Here is a 22,580-nt window from a genome sequence, read left to right as displayed (position 1 = left end):
GTACAATGCACTTATTGTGTACATATATATATATATATATATATATATACACACACACACATATGTACATATATATACCCTCCTGTAATTGCATCTAATTATTTTGTGTAATTACATTTATAATCACACTGTTGACCCATCCCTTACACCTTTACCCACCCTTAAACCTTCCCATTACACCAAACCTGTCCTTAACCTTACCCGTTTCCCACCTCAATAGCAGCAAAAGTGTTTTGCAATATAATATAAACATTAATTACATTTGACTTGTTTTTTGATGTAAGTACTTAGTAGTTAATGCCACATAATATAAAGTGGGGCCATATAATTATATAATGTTAATAAACTAATAAATTATAAGTCGAGCCATCTCAAGCTAGACTTAATTTGTCCAAATGTTGGGATACAACTATGGGGCTTCAGTAGTAAGGATGACTGGGTTCATTTAACCATTGCTAAACCTTTTATACAAATATTCAGTTTTCAGTAATAGTTATCAAAAATTGTTAAAAGGGTTGATGGGTTCAGATTGTGTAGCCTATATGGCAGACCAAACAAAATGACAATTTGATTAAAAGAGACACTAATGAATTAAGTATTATAATAGTTTTTTCGCATTTATGGATTTGTTCTTTATTTTAAATATAAGTTATAATGGTAACAGCAGGATTTGTTGAGATAATATGAGCTGTTAAACACGTTGCTTACACAAATGTTAATAAGGGACCCTTTTCATGGAATGATTTTTCCATTATGAACAGTTCTTCTAACTTTGTATGCATCTATTGCTATGAATTCACTTCTAGGACATATAAAGTTTTTAAGTTTTTGATGCATTTTTCTGTTTTAATATTTGTTGCACTGCTCTTGGCCACTGAGCACACAAGGTTCTTGAACATCAATTTTTTGGAAGGGGGCTAAATGAATGCATCTCTCACCTCGCAATTAAGGACCTGAGGTGAGGTGGGTGAGGAGGGAATCTAAAGTTTTCTTTTCTCAGGGGAGGAGCAAACCGGTGCAGGAAAATAGATAAAAGCTCTGTTTAAGAAGCTGGAGTTGTTGCGATATTATCTTCGGCAAGGAGCGCACAGAGAATATACCTTTCCTACCTAGATTTATTATGGCATTATAGCTCGGTGACACGTCTTTCGCTCATTACTCGGTTGTCGTATCTCAAATCAGGTTTTTTAACCTCCCTACCAACCGTAGGATACTTCAATGTATGTGTGGTGTTCGCTTGAGCGCGTGTGCTCGCGATGTTTTGAAGTCATTAGTCGCGTTATCAACCTGTTACTCGGCTTCACAGACGAATAAAAAGGAATATCGGAAAGTTTAATTTCCTCCAGAACACATCCTGATAGATTTAAAAGATAAAGGATCTGCTGGGAAGTGTGATGTGAATGTAAGTGCGGGTAGCTGTGGTCTGTTCTAGTAAATCGAGACGCGTAAAAGTGATTCAGAAGTCGTACATATGCAGAATAACGTTCATCTCCACACGTCCCGAAGGATATCAGCTCAGGTGTTCACGTCGAGTTGTCACGGAGTTTTGCATCCCTCCAAGGACTTGTTTCGCTTGTGACTGAGTTGTTAGGCTACCCATCAGGAGACTACTATCATTAACACTGTATTAACAAAGTTCAGGCTGAACATGAGCAGGAAAACACGCCGCTGGATTTTTCACATCTTCCTCTGTTTGGGGATTATATATTTGAAGATTGGGTAAGTAGGGTATAATGGAATGTGTTTACCTGTTTTAACCTGTAAAGTATTTACTAGCCTACTAATAAATGAAATGCACAGTTCTTCACAAAACTAGTGGATTTTATATATAGGCTATATTATACACATATATCGGAAATGTTAATTGTGCTTCACATTTATGGGTCAACGACGTTTTATTTGTCCGGATATATTTAGTTATTTTATTTTATCTTTTTTAAATGCTGCTCATACAAAATATATATATATATTGTATTATGAAGAAGGTTTCAATCTCCTACCTAATATCGAGATCTTTTTCGAGGGGCTTAAAAAAAGTTTGGCCTAACTAAAAGAGAGAGAGAAAAAAATAAAGGACCCATTTAGAGCCTCAAATATTTTTTCTTTTTTTTTATATAATGAATTTTTTATATAATTTACATTATAATGAAATTTCATCACAATATTTGTAAAACAACAACAACATCAAAACAATTACAAAAACAAAAATCATAAAAAAAAGTTGTGTAGCCATGTTTTCAAGGTGTAAAGTAGTTAAGTGCTTTTTACTTGAAGGATAAATTTGATTTTTGTAGAAAAACCAACATCACTAAAGACGACATTTCTAAAAACTTGGCATGAGATTTAAAAATAAAATCATTTTGTATTGTCATTGACCCATTTATGGCCATCTTTGCAGCATGAGATGATCTTTTTTCTTCTTTTTCTGTTGTTTATTGGTGACAAGTCCCTAAGAACAATATTTAAATAAGCTATTTGTTACAATGCATCAATAATAACACATCCATTTATCCATAATAGTTTGCCTCCCAAAATGCTTTAGTGCTCAGTTTAGTTGTATAATATGAATTACATGTATACTATAAATTATGTTTTAGTCATGGCCCATTCCACTCACATTCCACAAACTGTGTTTTAAGTATTCAATGTTTTCTTATATAAATATTCCATTATTTTGAAACTTTACAGGGGCTTTTCCTCCGTGGTTGCGTTGGGAGCGAGTGTTATCTGTAACAAAATTCCTGGTTTGGCCCCTCGTCAAAGGACTATCTGTCAAAGCCGGCCTGACGCTATCATTGTCATTGGAGAAGGAGCACAAATGGGAATCAATGAGTGTCAGTTTCAATTCAAAAATGGAAGGTGGAACTGCTCGGCCCTTGGGGAAAGAACTGTCTTTGGAAAAGAGTTGAAAGTGGGTATGTTACCAAATTATTACACTCATATTGTCGCAGCATAGAGAAATGAAATGTTGATTTTTTAAATTAGCATCTTCCTATTGTGGACAGAGTTCCAACAAATAAGAAGAGCACTAAAATGTTATGGACTAAATCACTTTCTTTCAAGCCCTGGAGTGTGTCAAAGCACAAATAAAGACTAAACTTGTGGAGGAGGAGACCTATAGATTTCAGATTTTTTGCTTAAAGACTGCCTGTCCGTCTTTGCGATATTTAAAACTGAGGTCGCTCTTATACACCTGCTATAACACGCTTGCTTTAATACATCTTTCATGAAAATAGACAGAGTGGACAAACACTGTCTTGGACACTGTGTCCTGTTTCCCTCACTTTGACATCTCATTTGAAATGTCATTTGTCATTGGATGTCAAGCTAATGTTTAGTCTCTCACACGCCACAGCAACAATGTCAGGTAGGTTTCAGCTGCATGCATTCATGGTGCAAGTGCCAACGCGGCTGGATTTATAGCCCTCTCAACAGTCCAGCCTCTCAAAAGAATTCTTTTTCTAGTCGTCCTGTCTTATCTGTAGATTTTAATGATTCGGTGGTCAGGGTTTTCACTTTACCACGGGTATAAGTTACAGTGGTTGAATAGTAGGACCAAAAGAAAGTACAGTATTGTGAGGAAATTTAACAATATGTCACCTTAGAGAGACAAAGCATAAGTAATTAAGCAAGTTTGGGGTAATGTTATCCATTTTCCTAAGGCAAACTTTGGCCTGTTAAGGGGTCCTCCAGTGCAACCGAGCCTGCGACACTTTGATGAATAGTGATGTGAAGGACTTTGGTTTAGCTTCAGACCCTGCTAGCAAATAGAAGGTTGCATTATTGCGTGGTTTTTCCTGTTGGTGCAGGGAATTTCGATGCTCAAATATCCAAACCCTTCCGGAAATAAACTCCGAGAGAACATTATCTGAAATTTCTCCTCTTTCCTTTTGCGGCGCACTCTTAGGATCCATTCAGTGTTGTGATGGTGTGGTTGAGGCCCAGGGGAGAAGCTTAGATCTGTAGAGACTTGTATCTATCGCTGAAGGTGAAGCGGTATTTTATCCCTCTGCATCAAAGACAAGCGCCTCCTGAAGAAAAAAAAAAAAAAAGCACAGGTTTTCGTCTCTCTCCATCTCATTCTAGAACTGCACACACTTAACCGTTTACACTTGAATGGCATCCTGGATTTGTTGTGGGTGCTGATTATATTATTTAATGCTGTCTGCTTGGACAGCTGCTGTGGGTCTTGTGATGTGTGGCCTCTCATCTAAGCGCAGCAGAGCGGACGCTGACCTAGAGTGACAGACCGTGGACTCCATTTCTGAAGCGGCCCTACTGCTTTATTTATCCAGACTCTTTTTGTGTCTATGGTCGGTGTAGGGAGGATTTAATAAAGTGGATAACCATTTAAACGTGGTTGGTTAGATGAAAAGTGGTCGTCAGTACTGTGTGGAGGGGCTTGCATACTCAAAAAAAATCAAATAAAAAAAAAAGTTGTTGAGTAATGTGTAGTAGTTTTCAGGGCCTGGTACCAAGTTCCACATTTGGCCCATACGGTAGTGGATTCCACTTTTAGGTGCACTTTTGCACATTTTGCCATCTGCATTACCCATGGGCCCGTTCACCTTTTTGTTGTACATGAATGAAGTTACGACTGAAATATAGCCTGTTGGAAATCAGCAGTTGGACACTTATGCAAAAGGCATACCATCTTTGTACTTGTGTTACTTTATGTTGCTTGAGCGCAACCCTCCTAAATCTTCTCTGACTTAATCGCCCTCCGGTATGCTCAAAAGTAGTTTTCCTCCATCAGCATTAATGTCTCAAGTCCAGACAAGAACATTGTATGAGGTTTATATATTAACCTCTTGCGTTTACAGTTTTGGCAAGAGACATCTCGCACCGAATCATGCAACGCCACTGATTCAGATTTCTCTTCAAAATAAATGACACTCATGTCATAACACACATTTATGGAAGTCTTATCTTGTGTTCAGAATATATTGCTTTAAGTAAACATAGATCAAGTGATATACAAATACAAAGCGCATTCTACCTCAGTATTGATGATAATTTTAAGATTTGGCATCAACACGTTCTTCATTTTCCTTTCTTCAGTATACATCCCTTTTCCTCTTGTGACAAGCCCAAACAACTCATAAAAATCTCCACATAATTGATGTCCCAAACTGGCCTTTGTTAGATTGCATGAGAAGAGTTCCAAGATGTTTATCATCAGCAGGTCAACACATACCAATGTTAGTGAGTTGCTGGTCTTGATCGCTTGAAGGTGAAAATTCCTGCATTGCTGAGCCGGCCTGTTAACTGTCTGACATATTTGTGTGTTTTTCACTTCTTGCCATGAAATTATAAAAGATAGCAAAGATATTAATTGTAATAACTATGACATCACTCTTTATGAGACCTAAAGAGGTTAACTTTTTAAGTGTTCTTTTGGTTCAGCTGTGTAAATGATTCTTCGGAAAGTCAATACATGATGACTCATTAATCGAGAAAAGTATATGTACATCTCCAGGAATGTTAACATAACTAAGCAACAGTAAATGTATCATAATTGTCTTTTTTTTTTTTTTTTTTTTTGCTTAGGGAATTTTAGTTTTTTATGTTTGGTGAACACTTTTTATGCAGAGGGACTTGCCTTGCATTCAATTGTATTCCAGTACTTTATTGTCACTGAAAAAAAAAAACGGACAAATGAAAATATCAAAATAATAATAATGGAAAAAAAGAAGTGTGAAAACTGGAAGCTTTGAACTTAAAAAAGTTATTTGTTGCTTGATGTCACCTTACAAAAAAGACCCTGAAATAGTTATTTGCAGAACTTTCAGACCTATCTTTGTCCTTATAAACGAAATACACAGTTAACCTGGAAGTGCCCTGTTTAACTGTGGCAATCAATTATAGCAGTACTCTGGCCAGGCAGGCACTGCATGCCTGAGGAGTTCATCTCCACAGGGTGGATCCCTCGTTCTGACGGAAGCTGGGACAGTGGCCAGGCTAGAGTCTAAACACATACCCTCTATCTCAACCATTCTATTGTCTCTGAAATAAACCCTTGTCATTTGTGCTTATTAAAGAGATGGACCGTTCCTTCCTTTGCTCATCTGTGTGCAAACAGTTATTTGTCTCTCCGTTTCCTCTCTGTGACAACTGAAGGACAATTATTTGTGTGTTGTGTAATCACAGGTATGTGATCTGTGTTTGTTTTGCCAATGTTGGGTTCTACTGATGATCATTTTTATACCATGTTTTTCTCAGTAAGCCAGCTACCGTCTACCGGAGGCCATATTGTTAATTAGTATGATGTGTGCATGATAAATGAACTGTGCTTGACTCAACTAACACATTTGATTATTGCTATGAGTGTCAAGATATGTCAGGTATGTAGGGGGGATTTAACACTGCCCAGAACTGGATCTTATTGTCAGCAATATTGATGGAGTATATTCTTTTGGATCCAGGAAGTAAGGAAGCAGCCTTCACCTACGCCATTATTGCTGCCGGGGTCGCCCATGCCATCACAGCAGCCTGCACTCAAGGTACGCTGAGCGGCTGTGGTTGTGACAAGGAGAAGCAGGGCTTCTACAACCAAGAGGAAGGCTGGAAGTGGGGAGGATGCTCAGCTGATATTCGTTATGGTCTGAGCTTCTCAAAGGTGTTCATAGACGCACGGGAGATCAGGCAGAACGCCAGGACACTCATGAACCTCCATAACAATGAAGTGGGACGCAAGGTATGTGGCACCATTTGCATGTTTAATTAAGAAGATTGTTGCATAATAAAACCATGTCATGCATAAAAACATCACTAGGCCAAGGTTGTCCAATCCTGCTCCTGAACAGCAACTTTCCTGCTGGGTTTAGCTCCAACACGACTGCTTGGAAGTTTCAAGTGATCCTGAAAACTGCTCCAGGTGTGTTTGATTGGGGCTAGAGCTAAACTCAGTTGGAAGGTAACCCTCCAGGAGCAGGAATGGACACCCCATGATAGTCCTTTCTTGTAAGTCCTATAGCAGGGGTTCTCAAATCTGTCCCTCGAGGTCCATTTTCCTGATTACTTCAGATCCAACCCTTAGAAACACCCGGAAAAGCTAATCAAGGTATTCAGGATTGCTAGAAAGGTACAGACAGTCTGATCAAGGTTGGGGCAAGAAAGTGGACCTCAAGGGCCAAGGTTGAGAACCCCAGGCCTACAGAGCTGTTACTTTAATTTGCTTTGCTTTGGAGAGGGGAGTAGATTAGCAATAACAAGATATAGCAATGCAGTTTTGGTTTTGGCATGCTCATGACTAGTAATTTGTGATTATAGCAAAATCATTTTTCAAGATTCCAAATTGAATCATTTAAAAGCAATAGTAATTCACTATTGCACTTGGGATCAGTTGGTATGACTTCACAGTCAGAGAAAGTAAAAATTATTTGTTGTGTAATTGTAAAAATCGAAATGCATACCCTAAATGCCCAGGCAGTTTGACTGACCCTCATATGCTTTTCATCATTCAGTGCCAATCTGGAGAGTGTGATGTTTCAGCACTCTGGACAGAGCTTCTTTTGGGGCTTTAAAACCCTAAGCCTGACCAGTAAACTTTTGTAACATTTTTATCATGAAACAACTCTTACGGTATCTGGTGCCTCACATGCACTAAGCCTCTATTTACAGCAAGTACATTCAGACCTAAGACTTGTCAGTTCACAAATTCATTGTGATTTCAAAGATGCAATTTTGCACTCTTCATTGAACGGTTCTCAACTAAGGTCATGCCATTGACAGGCCACACACATGATTGTGATTGGTTAATGGATTGCAATACAGCATCTCAGTGAAGATGCAAGGGGTGTGGCCTCTCTTTAGAAGCATGGATCTTTCCTTTGTAAACTTGTCCTGAGACTTGCTGTTTACCAGGAATCAGCAGCATGAACACACTAAGCCTGATTTGCATCCTAGATTGTAGAAAATTGCCAAAAAGACTCCTGAAAGCCTGAGAATGGTTAAAAATAATTAAGAATCAAGGTAAAGCCTCTCCCACCCACAGCGAAAGTGAAAAAAGAGCGAAAGGAAGAGAGAGAAGGAGAGAAAAGACTAACCAACCACACCAAAAACTACACCGCCTTGAACAGGCAATTCACTGATGCCAATCAGACCTCTTCCATATCTAAACAGGCATTCTGCTTCACTGAGTTCTGCTTACGTTTGCCCATTCGTTAATCTATTCTGAGCTAACCAATGCCTTTTCTATGCATTGTTTTTATTTATTTTTCATGCATTTCTAAGCCTACAGCTAGAGTATGTGAAATGCATTAATGTTCAGCATTAGTTTCCATGAAAAATTACTACAGGACAAGAAAGTATACAGCATCCCTCAGTTACACTGCTGCTCAAAATGTTTTGTTTTTACATGTGGGGTTTGATGTCTATAAGTATATAAGGTGAAGCACACAGGCACCAGAAACCTGACTCCTGAGCTTTATCTGTGTACACTACACACAGGCTGATTGTTGTAGGAACTCTGCGATCATCAGTCAGTCAGTGTTTATATCATATCCTGTGCAGATTCCGCTCTATTGCTTATACAAGAAAAGAGACTCCTACAGGCAACCTCTGATAGTTTGCCCCTTGCATCAATTTGTGGCGTGTGTTGTGTACACAAATGAAACTGTTTCCTACAAGTAGTCAGAGAGCCTTTTAACACAAGCTGTGTTTTGCAGGCCCGCTCTCTTCACAACAAGAAGGAATGAGGTAGTTTAGCACTGCAAGTTTAACAATCCTTGCATTCTTCAAATTGGAATGTTAAAAAAAACCTTTGTCTCAACCTGTTAAACCATTCCCAGAAATGTGCTTTAAAACACCAAACTGTATGCCACTGAGGGTGATCTCACTAATCCCTACTGTATTGTTAGTCTATCCAGATCTTGGTTGCGGGAATATGCCTTATATTAGGTGATGTGAATATATACAAAACATGGTTTTTGACTACTGCATACCTTTTGTAAACAAACATCTTTTCCTTCCTCATACATTCTCTGCTTAGCATCAGTAATTTTATCTTTTTTAACGGATGATTGCATTCTTCAGATTTGTCACTAGTCAGACTAACTAAATTAACAGTGAGTCATCAAACAGTCTACTTTCATAATTAACTTTGGCTAAGACTCCTAAATGGAACCTATGTGACTAAATAATCCCAAAGGTATTGACTTGTTAATTTTCCCTCCCAAATTAGGTGTTGGAAAAGAACATGCGTTTAGAGTGTAAATGTCATGGTGTATCTGGATCCTGCACTACCAAGACTTGCTGGACTACTCTCCCAAAATTCCGGCAGTTGGGTTACATCCTCAAGGAGAGGTATAACCATGCTGTACACGTGGAACCGGTCCGAGCCAGTCGAAACAAGCGGCCTACCTTTTTGAAGGTTAAAAATCCTTACTCATACCGGAAGCCCATGGACATGGATTTAGTGTACATTGAGAAGTCACCTAACTATTGCGAGGCAGATCCCGTGACGGGTAGCATGGGAACCCAGGGCAGGATCTGCAACAAGACTGCTCAGCAGGCCAATGGCTGCGACCTCATGTGTTGTGACCGAGGATATAACACACACCAGTACTCACGCGTGTGGCAGTGCAACTGCAAGTTTCTTTGGTGTTGCTACGTCAAGTGCAACACCTGTAGTGAACGGACAGAAGTATACACGTGCAAGTGAAATCTTTGTTGCTGGGGAATTGATACACACCTGCGACCTTTGTGGTAGAGAGTCTACAAGTGTCACATCAGGATGACCACTGCTATGGATGCCAGGTAAAGGAAAGAGCCATTTGCACTGGAAATCGTGGGACTGGTGGAGTCTATGCAGATTAATTGCATGCATTGCATGCTGTTTTGCTCCAGAGTCTTCTGAGGGCTTCGGTGTCGGTACCAGTAGATACCTTTCTGTTCCAGTACTGAGCAACAGAGCGAAGTAGCCAGCAAAGGCTTGATCTGTAGACCGTAAGAAAGATGTGGGGTGTGATTATTGAGGGTGTTCTGCTCTGCAGACAGCACAGAAGGTATTTCTGAGGAACTTTTTAGCCTGTGTAAGTGACATTACAAATCTTGTAACATAAACTGTACATGGACACAACAATGATATTTAACGTTTTATTTAGAGAAAATGGCTGATGTTAATTTATTTCATAAGGAAACTACTGATTTCTCATTGTGTTTACTAGCTTAGATTTAGCTCTTCTCCTGTTTGATATTATGTGTTTTACATAGAAATAAACTGACCAACTTTTACACTGTACATCATGTGCTTTAGCTTAGGGATGAACCAACAACAATGCACAATACAAAAACAAGTGCACTGCACTCAACGTGTAATTACTAGTCTCTGAAAGAGGAGACTCTACTGTCTTTTATGTATCATTGTAAAGCTTTTTGCTTCCATTTTCCCATCCTTTTTAAGTGTCAACCCTTGCACATATATTCCTACAAGTACACACTGGAATTGTGCATCATGTTTGAAGGCTTATTCCTTCCTAAGTGAATAAACAAGTATGAACTATTTTTAGAACCCTGGTCCACAAGAACATTTGTGATTGAACTCTCTTTAAATTTGAATATTCCAATTAAAATAAGTGTATTTAAATGGGATCTAAATTCTACCCGAATAAAATTTGAGACCTCATTTGACACCAAAGCTTTATGCTAATTAGGCCACAAGCTTCCATGGCTTTTGGCTAATTTTTACTCTGTTGGCAGACAAAGAGAATCAGCAGTTAATTCACTTTTCGAATGGAATAGCTTCAGTACAGATGCCCCACCTGTTACTATTACTGATGTGGAATGTTGAGATCAGATAACCAGTTCTATTAATGTTATATATTATAGGTAATATAACACTGTTATGCTGCTAGTTTTGTTCTGTTCTGCAACTGTAGTTAATATTACCCTTTCGGAAATTAACCACGTTTGTATTGTAGTAAAGGTGTAGTAACCATGTTTTTTTGGTGGATTGATTACCATTTGTATAATCACAGTTTTACTACAAATACCATGGTTGATTTTTTGTAACCATGGTTTTTTGGTTTTATTTGTAGTAAATCCAGGGTTCATTTTCGTAAGGGTAGTAGTATTTTGTGTGTTGTAAGCAAATGTGGTTGTCCAGACAGACTGTCCCTGTGTTGACATATATTTTGTAAGAGATTATTTTTATATTTTATTTATTCTGTGTAAAGGAAAAACCCTCTACCATTGTCCTTTAGATGGACGGAAATTAGACAGATAAGCTAGATATAGTGTGATTGTGTCATGGTACCAGCTTGAGCAGTTTAACTACATCTCAATGAAGTATCACTCATAGTGATGTAGTTGCCAAGTATGTAATGATGAAAAGATATTACAGTTGCGATCATACTGATGTTCAAATATTACACTTTCAATCGTAGCATTTTTATGGCAAAGGTCCTGGATGTGCGATCAATAAAGGAAAATAGTGGGATCAATAAGGGTAAATAGTCCTGGGACAAAACTCTCTGGTGATGAGAAAAATTCACGGCTAAGAGTTTTTACCAAAGAACATCTGAATTTGAGTGTGGCTCTTTGTCAAGAGCTTTAAAGCAGGATGGCCTTGATGTAATTACTATTTTACAAAAATCTGTGATTTTAATAGATGTTTTGCCAAATTGATCGTGCTTAATGATTGTGTCATCATAAATGATTTAAAAAAATCATGCATTATGCTTTCAACAGTGTTAATAAATATTTCCTTGGCTTGTACTGGCTTGTTTTTCAAGAGGGACACAACAGTTTTCAAGGCATATTTTATTTTATTTCATACTCTTAACTCTATTCTCTCAAATCAAAACTGACCTAAACTAAACACCCTGTTTGTTTCAATCATCACATTTCCCATATTATCACTCAGCCTTACATCTTACAACCAAACAGAGTCATCACTAGCTTGACAGTCCTTCATGCTTGACTACTGGTTCTGACAGTTTTTACTACATGGAAGGCTTCAGGGGGCAGGGAGGAAGCTAACGAAAGTACTTGCATGTTAATGGTATGGCTGGTGTAGGGCTTTAATTGATGAGTAGCAGTAAGGAGGGTGTCTCAGCAATGGGCTGATAGAAGGGGGGAAGAGGGGTGATGGATTACTCTGACATCTGCTTCATTCACTTCTCAACGCCGTCACCACAACAACGCCACTGTGGCCCCCAAAAATGCTGTCCAGTCTCCCTGAGAAGCAGGGCTGCCCATTAGCGAAATGTTAACTATGCAAAATCCAACTAACTTTTTTCCAAGGGGGGAAGGGGGGTGAAGGGATGGCAAAAAAAGAGGGTTTGCCATTGTGAAGGATGATGTCAAGAGGAATTTCAATCCAAAAGTTAGAAAAGATCTTAGCATCACCCCTTGAATAATCGCCACAAAATGCTCCTTTGAGAATCGGATGAAAACTCATCAATAGGCAGCAGCGTGAAAAGGCAGCTGGCCAAACAGCCTTGGTTAAAGTAACATCAACACCCATCCACCATGAGCTGAATCACAATATTGTGTGGTTTTGAAAAACCTTTTGGATGTTGCTCTCTTTGGCTCAGGCTCCTGCCTCTTTTCCACATTCTGAATGGCATGACGTTGGAGAGCTTAACACTTGTAGATGGAGGAGACAAGAAGTGTTAGAAGAACAATTAAGGGGAGACAAATTCCACATCTTAGCTGCCTCCATTCATTATGCCTTCACTTTCCCTTCACAATGAAGCCATTTAGTGAACAGAAACTCTCTGTTAAAACTTTCGTCTCAGAGTTGAGTTTTCTTGTCAACGTGCCAATGTGTGTCCCCCATTATGTTATCATGCCTACTTAAATTCAGATGTGCAGGGATCAAAATAACAACTTCTACGCAATGCATTTTTGCTGCAGTTGAGTGTGTTAGCCACCTGTTAGGGGTGCACTGCTAGAAACTATAAGCCAGGTGTTCAGCATGATGGCATAACATTGACTATATACTTCATTCTCACTCTGACTGTTATTGGGTTTATTATCACACTGTCTTCCAGCAACTGTTAATGCCAAGAGGCTATCATTGAATGGCTAATTAGGTTTCCCGCAATGTTTTTCTATAAACCATGCTGTTCCACTGCCAAACCATTCATCATTTAACGTCAACCTTGTCTAGCAGGGTGATGGTTGTAAACGAAGTCTTCCCCAGCTAACATGCGCTTTTATGGGCCATTTTGGGCGCACCTGTGCACACCTGGAATTCAACAGAAGCTTTTGATTTATAGTTTCCAGCTCGTCTGCGTGAAGCCACTGCTGGATAGGGGTTGAACGTTGAACGATTTTTTAAAACTATGTGATGAAAGTCATGTAGACGTCGACTAGTTGCAGATGACATCATTCATGAACAAATAAGCCTGAACCTTGAGCTGTGACTTGAAAATTTAGTGCACAGCTATGGCATATGGCTATTGGCTACTGCTCCTATTTCAGCTCATTTTTATCCGTTTTTTATTTTTTGGGGGTGGGGGGGTCATTGTAGTTCTCACAGATTTCTGCTCTTTCTAAATCCGATAAAGAGAAAGTAGCATAGTAAAGACTGCATTTATATGAATGCATTAGTGAGAGCGATTGTGTATGTGAAGTAATTTTACCTGGCAGTGTCTCTCTACTAATAGTGAAGCTGTTGGTTTTAGTTACCATATGCTAGAACATTTCGGTTTCTAAGCTAATTTATTGAGAAATTACAGAACAGTGCCGACAATACATTTCCATGTTACCAAATGATTCTGAATGATGCACAAACTACTGTCTGTAGTCTATGTGTGTGTGTTGCAATGCAGCAGGGCATCATATTAGAATGGTGATACCTGTACAACTGTTTACAGCATGCATTCTCACGTTCAATTTCAACCATCACACATCTTGTAGAGCGCTTTCAGAGTATGCATTTATTTGTCATTTTAACTGTTTGGAAATGGAGCTTAAATCTTAAAAAATATTTCTCAACCTGTTGCGCCCTCTATAGGACCAGCCACTAGTCGATGTCAAGTTGAAAGCGTCATGGCAGAGCATTAAAGTCGACTAGTTTGTGCAACTCCTGCTACAGGAAATGACTATTGTAATTGTACTATCAAGTCTATGCAACTGATCCAGAATGCAGCAGCGAGGGTTGTCTTCAATGTGCAAAAGAAAAGCTCTCGTTACTACTCTTCTCATCAGGTTACACTGGCTACCAGTAGCCGCTTGCATCAAATTCAAGGTACTGATGCTTGCCTACAAGATGACCACTGGCACAGAAGCAACATACCTAAACTCACTAGTTCAACCTTATGGTCCTCCAGAAGTTTGCGCTCTGCAAGTGAACGACGCCTTGTGGGGCCATCCCAAAGAAGTTCAAAATCACTCTCAGTGACCTTTTCCTGGACTGTGCCCGCCTGGTGGAATGACCTCCCAATTTTTAATTCGAACAGCGAGTCTTTATTCATTTTCAAAAAACATCTAAAGACTCATCTTTTTCGCCAACACTTAATCAACTAATACTAGAACTTACCTTTTCTTTTCTTGTCTATCATATTCTTAAAAAAAAAATAATAATAATAAAAAAAAAAAACAGGCTATGTGTTTTGTAATAGAATAACTGAGACTTGTCATGGCACTTGTATGCTGTTGTTGTTCTCTTGTTTGTTCGATTGCTTCTACTGTTCTCATTTGTAAGTCGCTTTGGATGAAAGTGTCTGCTAAATGATTTAATGTAATGTTATGTAATGATCATAAAACTACACTGTAAAAAATTAAAGTAAAAAAAATATCTACTAATTTCGCCTATTTTTCTTGTCTACTCAACTTCTGACAAAAACAAAACAAACAAACAAACAAATACAGTAGTTATACTGTACTACTTGAAAAGAAGTCATCAGTCATGCAAAAAATGTTTAGTTGTACCAACTCAAAATGTTTTGTCTGTAGAACTCAAATATCTGAAGTTGAATGAACAAAAATGCTATTGGAAACTGGTACAAAGAAATAAGTTATGACAGCAGACTGATATGACAATAACTAAACGGTAGCATAAAGTATGAGGAACACAACCTTAAAAAAAATGAAGGAAGTCTATAAAAAATAAGTGCACTTATCTGGAAAACACTCAAATGTGTACTTTAGTCCTTTTGGAAAGTCAATATTCAGCAAATAAAGAAGTCCAAAGAGTACCATTAAAGCAAGTCAAATGGTCCTCGTTTCCTCCAGGATGCCACCGAAGTTTAGTCATCTCTTTGTTGTCTGTGAGAGGTTATCCTCAATGATTTCAAGGATGCCCAGTTTCATTCCTAAATCAGTGTCCTAAGAAAGAATTACATAAATATTATGAAAACTGGTGAAAATAAAAATCAAAGCTGAAATACATTCATATCAGCATCTTAAATATAACCACACATTTCATACACGAATGGAGATGAAATGAAAATATGAGAATAACTAAATTTAAACCTTTTCTAAAGGTCTGTCTTTAGAAAAGTTTAGATGGTATTTTCTTTTCATCTTGCCTCTGTAGTTATAATTCATGTTAAAGTAGTATTTATAAGCAGCGCTGCTTTGTTTACAGTGGTAACCAAGGAAACAATGTGTAGCTGCTGTTCCATAAGCTCCACCTGCTGTCAGAGAGCGAATTTGTGTCTCATTCAGTCTGTCTGCTACTTTTGTTTTGTTTATTTTATTTTATGAAGTATAACTTCACAAAGCTCAAGTCAGACCATTCTGTTTTTGCTACAAATTTTGAAATTATAGCTACAATCTAATTTAAATAAAAAACTATTCATGTAGCATGTGTGTAGCATCTTTGTTTGGATTTTGATTAAAATGCAATGGTTGCCTCTAATTTTAAGAAAAGTCTTAGTTTGTTTATATGAAGAGATTTATCTTATTGGTATAATTTATTTATTTAATTTGGGATGTTTTAAAATTTAATTTTGGTATTGTCTTTTGACATATTTAAATTTAACAAAGAAAAGTGCAGCATTTTTTTTTTTTTTTTTTTGAGAGAAGTAATAACAGGACACCTTTAAAAAAGAACAAAAATCACCAAAAACAATAAGTGCACTTACAATAAAAAGATTCCTCTGGCTTATTGCCACATGCTCTTCTTTCATGAACATTCTTCTTTGGCCACTTGCAGTACAATCATACATTAGCCACATTTTATTCTTATTATTTTACAATAATATAATCTTATAGTTATACGTTAGGGAATATTTAAGTTGTTTAAAAGAATCACTAAACAATATTTTATACAATTATTTTTTCAGTCTGCAATGTTTTTTTTTTAAAAAAAACCTCTCTGATTTACAATTCAAACTATCATATCAACTTACATTTTGATCATATAAATATAAGCATCTTCCCCAAATTTTTTTTTTTTATTGTTATTTATTTATTTATTTTTTGCTCAGTTTATGCCTCTAAATAACATTGAGGTATTTCTCCTCTTTGAGTATTAGCTCCATATTTTCCTATGTTACTATATGAGCCATAAAAGCCTGATGTATCAAATAAGATATTCAACAAAAAACAATTTTCTTTTGTCTAAAGGTTTAATAAACTGTTCCATTTCCATTATTTATATATCAGGCTTTATAGGATTAAACTATTTTATGATCAGTGAGAATCATTAATGATTTCACTTAGATAAGATGAGCTCCAGGTAAGCTGATGACTTTATTTTGAATTAAACGAGCTGTTCAGTGTAAATTACTAAGTAGTTGTGTGTCAATGCTTTATTGAGCCTAAATAAATGCCTGCCCACTTTTCACAAAATGGAACAAGCCTGAAAACTGCCATTACTCAACCTACCCTAATAAAATACTTAAGTCATGCATAGAGCTATAGCTCCTCTTAAAAATTTTTAGAGCACAAGCACACATGCTGCACAACAGATATTGTTGAGGATGAACTTTCAAACAACTGATGACTCCAATTCCACTCCACAGATATCAAACATAAATCAGGGCATAGAGCAACACTCTAAATGTTCCAATGGCACACTTATAATTTGCCAATGGCGTCCAATCATGATTGTGTGAGCCAATGGTGCAACCCTGTATATATAACAGTATAAACACCCGTGTAAACTGCATGAAATTACCAATGTACTAGTTAAATTAAAGTTCAAAAAATTAAAACTCTGCTAGTCTTTATTTATGCAATAACACTGAATGAAGACTGAAGCTTTAGAAAATAACACAAAAATCCATTAAACTATCATAAAAATGGTCCATCAAACTTAAAAAAGTGATTATGTTACAATATAAAATGCTTACAGTTGTGGATGGGTAAAGTTATTGCTTGATGATTCTCAGAATCTGAATTCTCAGAAGTAGTTAATTTCTATTTACTACTTGATCAGCTATAATTAAAGTCTTACGAAAGGGCCTTCTGGCATATAATGCTTGACCATATAACTAAGCCTTCAGTGAGTCTAATCCTTTTGATGTGGTTATTACAGATCTGACACTGTGCATTAGGATTCTTTGATTCTTTTCTTTGTGCACAGCACAAAATTGAGTATAGGAAACAATCTATTGCTCAACAGGTGCACAATGCATTTCTATAGTAATTGGGAAAAAAACAGTATTAAGGTGTCATAAAGCCTTTCATTTCAAGAAGAGCTTGACAAAAGGACATATAGAAAAGTCTACTTAAATTATGGCTCATATCGGAGCCTGAGGGACAAAGGCAACTCATGGTATTTTGACGAAGGATTAGTGGTCTTACTGTTGACTTACTTTGTGAAGAGAACTGCAAACATGTATGTGTAGAATCAAGATTGCTCCGCAAACATACTATGACTTTTATTTTACATACAGTATATGTGCTGGAGTATTACAGTACACTGTATCCATTTATTATACATGTCACATGAGACAAAGATGGATATAGTCTGTATGTCACCTCTATGGATCCACAACATGAAATGTTTAGTATAATAACAGACGATTAAAGCTGAGCCTGTGATCATGGAAAAAAAGAAAAGATAAAGTATTATGCAACAGGACTGGCTAGTATATATATTCCTCAAAGATTTTGGTCCATATTGACATGATAACATCACTCAGTTACTACAGATGTCGGCTTCACATCCATGATGCGAATCTCCCGTTCCATCACATCCTAAAGCTGCTCTATTGGATTGAGATCTGCTGACTGTGGAGTCCATCTGAGCAAAGTGAACTCATTGTCATGTTCAAGAAACCAGTCTTAGATGGTTTGAGCTTTGGGACATGGTTCATTATCCTGCTGTAGTGACTAAAACTCAGGTAGGCTGTGGAATTTAAATGATGCTCAATTGGTGCTAAGGGGCTCAAAGTGTGCCAAGAAAATATCCTCCACACAATTAAACCACTACCACCAGCCTGAACCGTTGAGACAAGGCAGGATGGATCCATGCTTTCATGTTCTTTACGCCAAATTCTGTATATATATATATATATATATATATATATATATATAAATATATATTGTATGTATTGGTCTATGTTCATTTGGAGGTTTGGGTGGTAGAAGGGATTTGGACTTTCACTTAAGACACACTCCAACGACACAGGAGGTCCCACATGGCCTGACAATGAAGCTGAGCAATCATGTTGCTATAGGAAATACCATCAAACTGCTCTTAAGATCTCCCTCCCTGCTGGCCTCTCTTCGTCATGTGTGGCGTATAATGTCTTCCCAGACCTGTGCCAGCTTGTAACTCAACGCAATTTGTGGAATATAGAGCAGCAATATTGGAGGGATATTTAAAGCGCACAACCCAGGTGGAGGTAGGTATTTGTACATTAAAAGGCTGAAGTGCACTTCTTTGCTTCATCCCTTTAGATGTGTAAAGAATGTGTTAATGACTCCAGTCAAAGACGATCTGAGCACTGGAGGCCAAACGAATAAGAAGGCTGTGAATACATCAGCACGGGAGCAGTTCCAACTTAATGTGGTGAAAACTGTAATTTTCAGAGAAAGGAACAGAAATAATAGCAGGATTATGCTATTAAAGCAGCCATGTCCGTGGCCTTAAGCACAGGTATAAGTGTACATTTGCTCTTTCCTGGCCTCAAGTTCTAAACAGAGGAGGATGTTGGTTGCTTTTATTTGGGTTTGTGTGAATCACTTTCATCTACATATTTGTATGATCTAAAAGTACTTGATTGCTACTTGTTGCATATGAAATTAATAGATAAATGGGCAGTCGTGATGTTTCCTTATATGGAAATGAGATAAGATTCAAGGAGATTAGCTCCAAAGTTATTGTAGTTGTGTCATAAACCTAAATAAGTCTAAATAAGTATTACAAAAATATAGTGTCAGAATAAGAGTGTGCAAAATATACAAGCAGCAATATTGCAAGGCGAAGCATGAAAAATGGTTTAAGGTGTCAGCTTTGTGTTTCTGGTCAAATATGCCATCACGGCATTAGAATTATTAATTCATTCTTTTTCATCACCTCAACAAGAGAAGAGTTAGTGAAAGGAATGTAGTCGATCATCTCTGATGGTCTCCTTGAAAGAAGAAATAAAAACATTAGGACTTTCGTGACAGCGAAACCATTGCAAGCCTGTATTTTCAACCGTTTGATGACAGATGAACTCTGCATCACTTAAAACAATTAAGTCAGCCGCAAAAGGAATTCAGTGACAAATGCAAGAGAAATCACTTCATTATTCACATCACAACCTACTACTATAATTTAGGTTTTTCATGGATGCTTGCTTGCTGAATGTTGCTTTCTGAAAGTACCCATTACAAAATAAAATTCCTCAGCTTATTCAAAGATTCAGCTTTTCCAAACTGTATGCAGGTTTAGTACAATTTCTAACTATCTAACTATCTATCTAAGGCATTATGCCAGAAAACATACAGCTAAAGATGATGATTTTATAGCCTGATACTTTGAGAAGAGAAAGCCCAAAGCAAAAAGCTTAATTATTCCTGTTAATGAAATCATGAAGCAATTACAATTTAAGAATCATCTACAGTTCACCCTAGCTCAAGGGCAAGTGTTTGATTTCAATGCCAATGGCACCAGACTAACCCAAATCCTGCATGATAAGTACAGCAAGCCAATACGTTCCAGGCCCAGAGGGCTTCAAGACACTTTTGCTGCCTTCATTTTGGCGCAGCCCCCTCCCAGCACCACCACACCCCAGAGATTAAAGTGTGCTCAGGAAACATGAGCAATGTTTTCCTCTTTGAGTTTTGAGACCTATCTGGCTCTGGGGCTTACCTGTTCGATATGTCTGAACTCCGACTAGTCATATTATATAGTACAGTAATGACGCTGGTTAAATTGGCTTTGGTGACTAAAGGGTCTCAATACTGTACGTTCCATTACTGTATAACTTAAGTTATACAATTTATGGATGGCAGTATACTAATGATGTTTTCCAAAAGAATGTTTATATGTTTAATCCCTTAAGATGCTTATGATTGCAGTGTTTGCTCACTAAGACAAAGAAAACTTTGGAGCGAGACTTATTTGGGAAGTTAATGCATCATCAACTAACAGTGGCTTGAAATTTGTCTCATCATGCATGTCTACTGAGAAACAATAACAAGTACACATGACAAATTCCAATGTTGCATAATACTTCTGTGACTTTTCAAAATGTTTGGAAGTTTTTTCCATTGGTGGAAGATATTTTTTCCAAGTAAGCTGCCATTTTATGTAGGACACTTGGATCATTTATTGATTGTCAAATATAGATTCTGGATCAGTGATAAAACCCACTGTCTACCATCTACCAGTTCAATATGTGATAACCTTTATGATACTGCAAAGCAAGGTGAACGGCATAATGACCCTGACTACGTGGCTTAGTGATTTCAACTGGCAACACCAGCTGAGTACTGTTTCAATGAACTCACAGATCTGTCAAACTCCTTCCAGAAAACAAGTTTGAACAAGCAACAAGATGCAGATTCTTCAGGGAAAAGAGTTTGGCTCAACTAAATGCCAAGAGAGATTTCAAGGAGTGCCGACATTTTGTGTTCATACTATTGCAGCCATACACAAGAACACAGACAGCATATATGTATGTAATGTATATCACAAGGTCTCCAACACTGTTTGGTGGATATCAGGTAAACAAGTGCCATTTTCAAGAAACAAAAATATGGGCAAGCTGAATTTTTGGCATAAGGTGACACATTTGGCAATGACCTTTCAACTTGTCAGTGTGTCTGATGTTCTGACAACTTTGGCATATCAAGAAAGAGAATGTAAGGGATCTGACCCAGATTTGAAGTGCTATAATACAATTACAGTTGCTCAGGTTGCACAAGCAAATTAAATGTGTAGAATAGAGATAATCAGATTGAACGGGCAGATTTTAGCCCAACATCAAGTAGCTGATTTTACCTTTTTAGCTAGGCAGTATATGTTTCTTACAGTATATTTTGTGCTCAACTGCATGTAAACACAATTGATTAATTGAAAAAACTAATTGATTTCTTAGAAAGATATGTAGTGTACCACATGAAGTCATCATGATGGCCCTGGCCTTGTAGATCTGTGCACCTGGCAATAGTGCAAGTTTAAGCAAACAAATGTGGGAAGCAACTTCATATCTCTGAGTCAAAGGAAAAAACTGTTTCTCTCTATCCCTATTCCAAGTGGCATATTCCCCTTTCCCAGTGTTGCCTCATGTTGCTTGTTGCTGTCCCCCACTATAATTTTTTGGACAGTTTGAAGCTTCTTCAAGTATGGAAAGTTGATATTTAGACTGAAACCTTTGAATTTACCATTTGCTGGAACACTCAGATCTCCACTTGGATATGGTCTTCAAATATTAGACTATGGGCAAAATTTACTAAACAGGGCAAATAAGCGTGAGATTGCAATCCCATAAAATGCAGCAGATCTACTGACAGTGCACACATTAAAAAACACGAATGCAACTGGATAATTTCCTGTTTTAAGACATGCTTTTATTCTGCTGTAAATAATGGCGCAAATACCAGTAAATTGACTACCGCAAACCTTAGTAAATTATGTTGCGTGATTCATTTAAATACCCTCCTCCCATAAATGTTGTGCCCGAAAGGGAAATACTTACAAATGCATATGCAATATGGTCAGCCACAAAAAATGAATGTGTCCATGCCATTTTCAGCTCTAATTTTTCAATGCGTGACTTAGTTGAATAAATCCTGACAGCAGTTTTTAATACCAACTTTTTTTTGTTTTGTGGTGACGTAAGCTGTTAGTAAATCTGGCCTTACATTTATAGAATAAATTACTTCGAAATAAGCCAAATATACTGTAACTTTCAAAAGAAATAAATATATAAATACTGATATTGCATTTAACTGTTACTGGTTACAGGATGGATTCTGCATTGCACTGACCTAATTTAATTTTTAAAGCAAAGATAAATGCCTTAGGCTGCAGCATCACTTCTTACTGTTTTTCAGCTTCTTGCACTATAAGTTTAAAAATGCAGCCTGACTTTCTTGTATTCTGATCCATTCCGAAACTGCCTCCACAGTTCAGCGCTGGGTCAGAGGAGACTGTCTCATGTCCTTCTCTCTTCAGAAAAACACAGCTGGGCAGCCTGTGCTGATGTCAGATGGAGACACAAGGAGAGAGATGTTAATTA

The 22,580-nt window shown here is 37.4% G+C and overlaps 1 protein-coding gene across 1 annotated transcript; it reads left to right on the top strand.

Annotated features, from left to right (window-relative positions):
- The first annotated feature begins 680 nt into the window (after positions 1 to 680).
- Positions 681 to 11,716, top strand: LOC113095904 (protein Wnt-7a-like). Its single transcript, XM_026261228.1, has 4 exons — positions 681 to 1,719; positions 2,689 to 2,915; positions 6,426 to 6,697; positions 9,185 to 11,716. Exons 1-4 carry the CDS (start codon positions 1,649 to 1,651, stop codon positions 9,662 to 9,664), a joined length of 1,050 nt encoding a protein of 349 aa, XP_026117013.1. The 5' UTR covers positions 681 to 1,648; the 3' UTR covers positions 9,665 to 11,716.
- Positions 11,717 to 22,580: the final 10,864 nt, after the last annotated feature.

Source organism: Carassius auratus, unplaced genomic scaffold (genome assembly GCF_003368295.1).
Source record: "Carassius auratus strain Wakin unplaced genomic scaffold, ASM336829v1 scaf_tig00215808, whole genome shotgun sequence".
Lineage (NCBI taxonomy): Eukaryota > Metazoa > Chordata > Actinopteri > Cypriniformes > Cyprinidae > Carassius > Carassius auratus.
This window is presented reverse-complemented; position numbering and strand designations above follow the sequence as displayed.

What these genes read in the sequence shown, in the direction of transcription:
- LOC113095904 (XM_026261228.1), top strand. Translation starts at nt 1,649, where the DNA reads ATGAGCAGGAAAACACGCCGCTGGATTTTTCACATCTTCCTCTGTTTG. An exon ending in ATTATATATTTGAAGATTGG is followed by an intron (nt 1,720 to 2,688) that starts GTAAGTAGGGTA and finishes GAAACTTTACAG; the next exon opens with GGGCTTTTCCTCCGTGGTTG. An exon ending in TGGAAAAGAGTTGAAAGTGG is followed by an intron (nt 2,916 to 6,425) that starts GTATGTTACCAA and finishes TTTTGGATCCAG; the next exon opens with GAAGTAAGGAAGCAGCCTTC.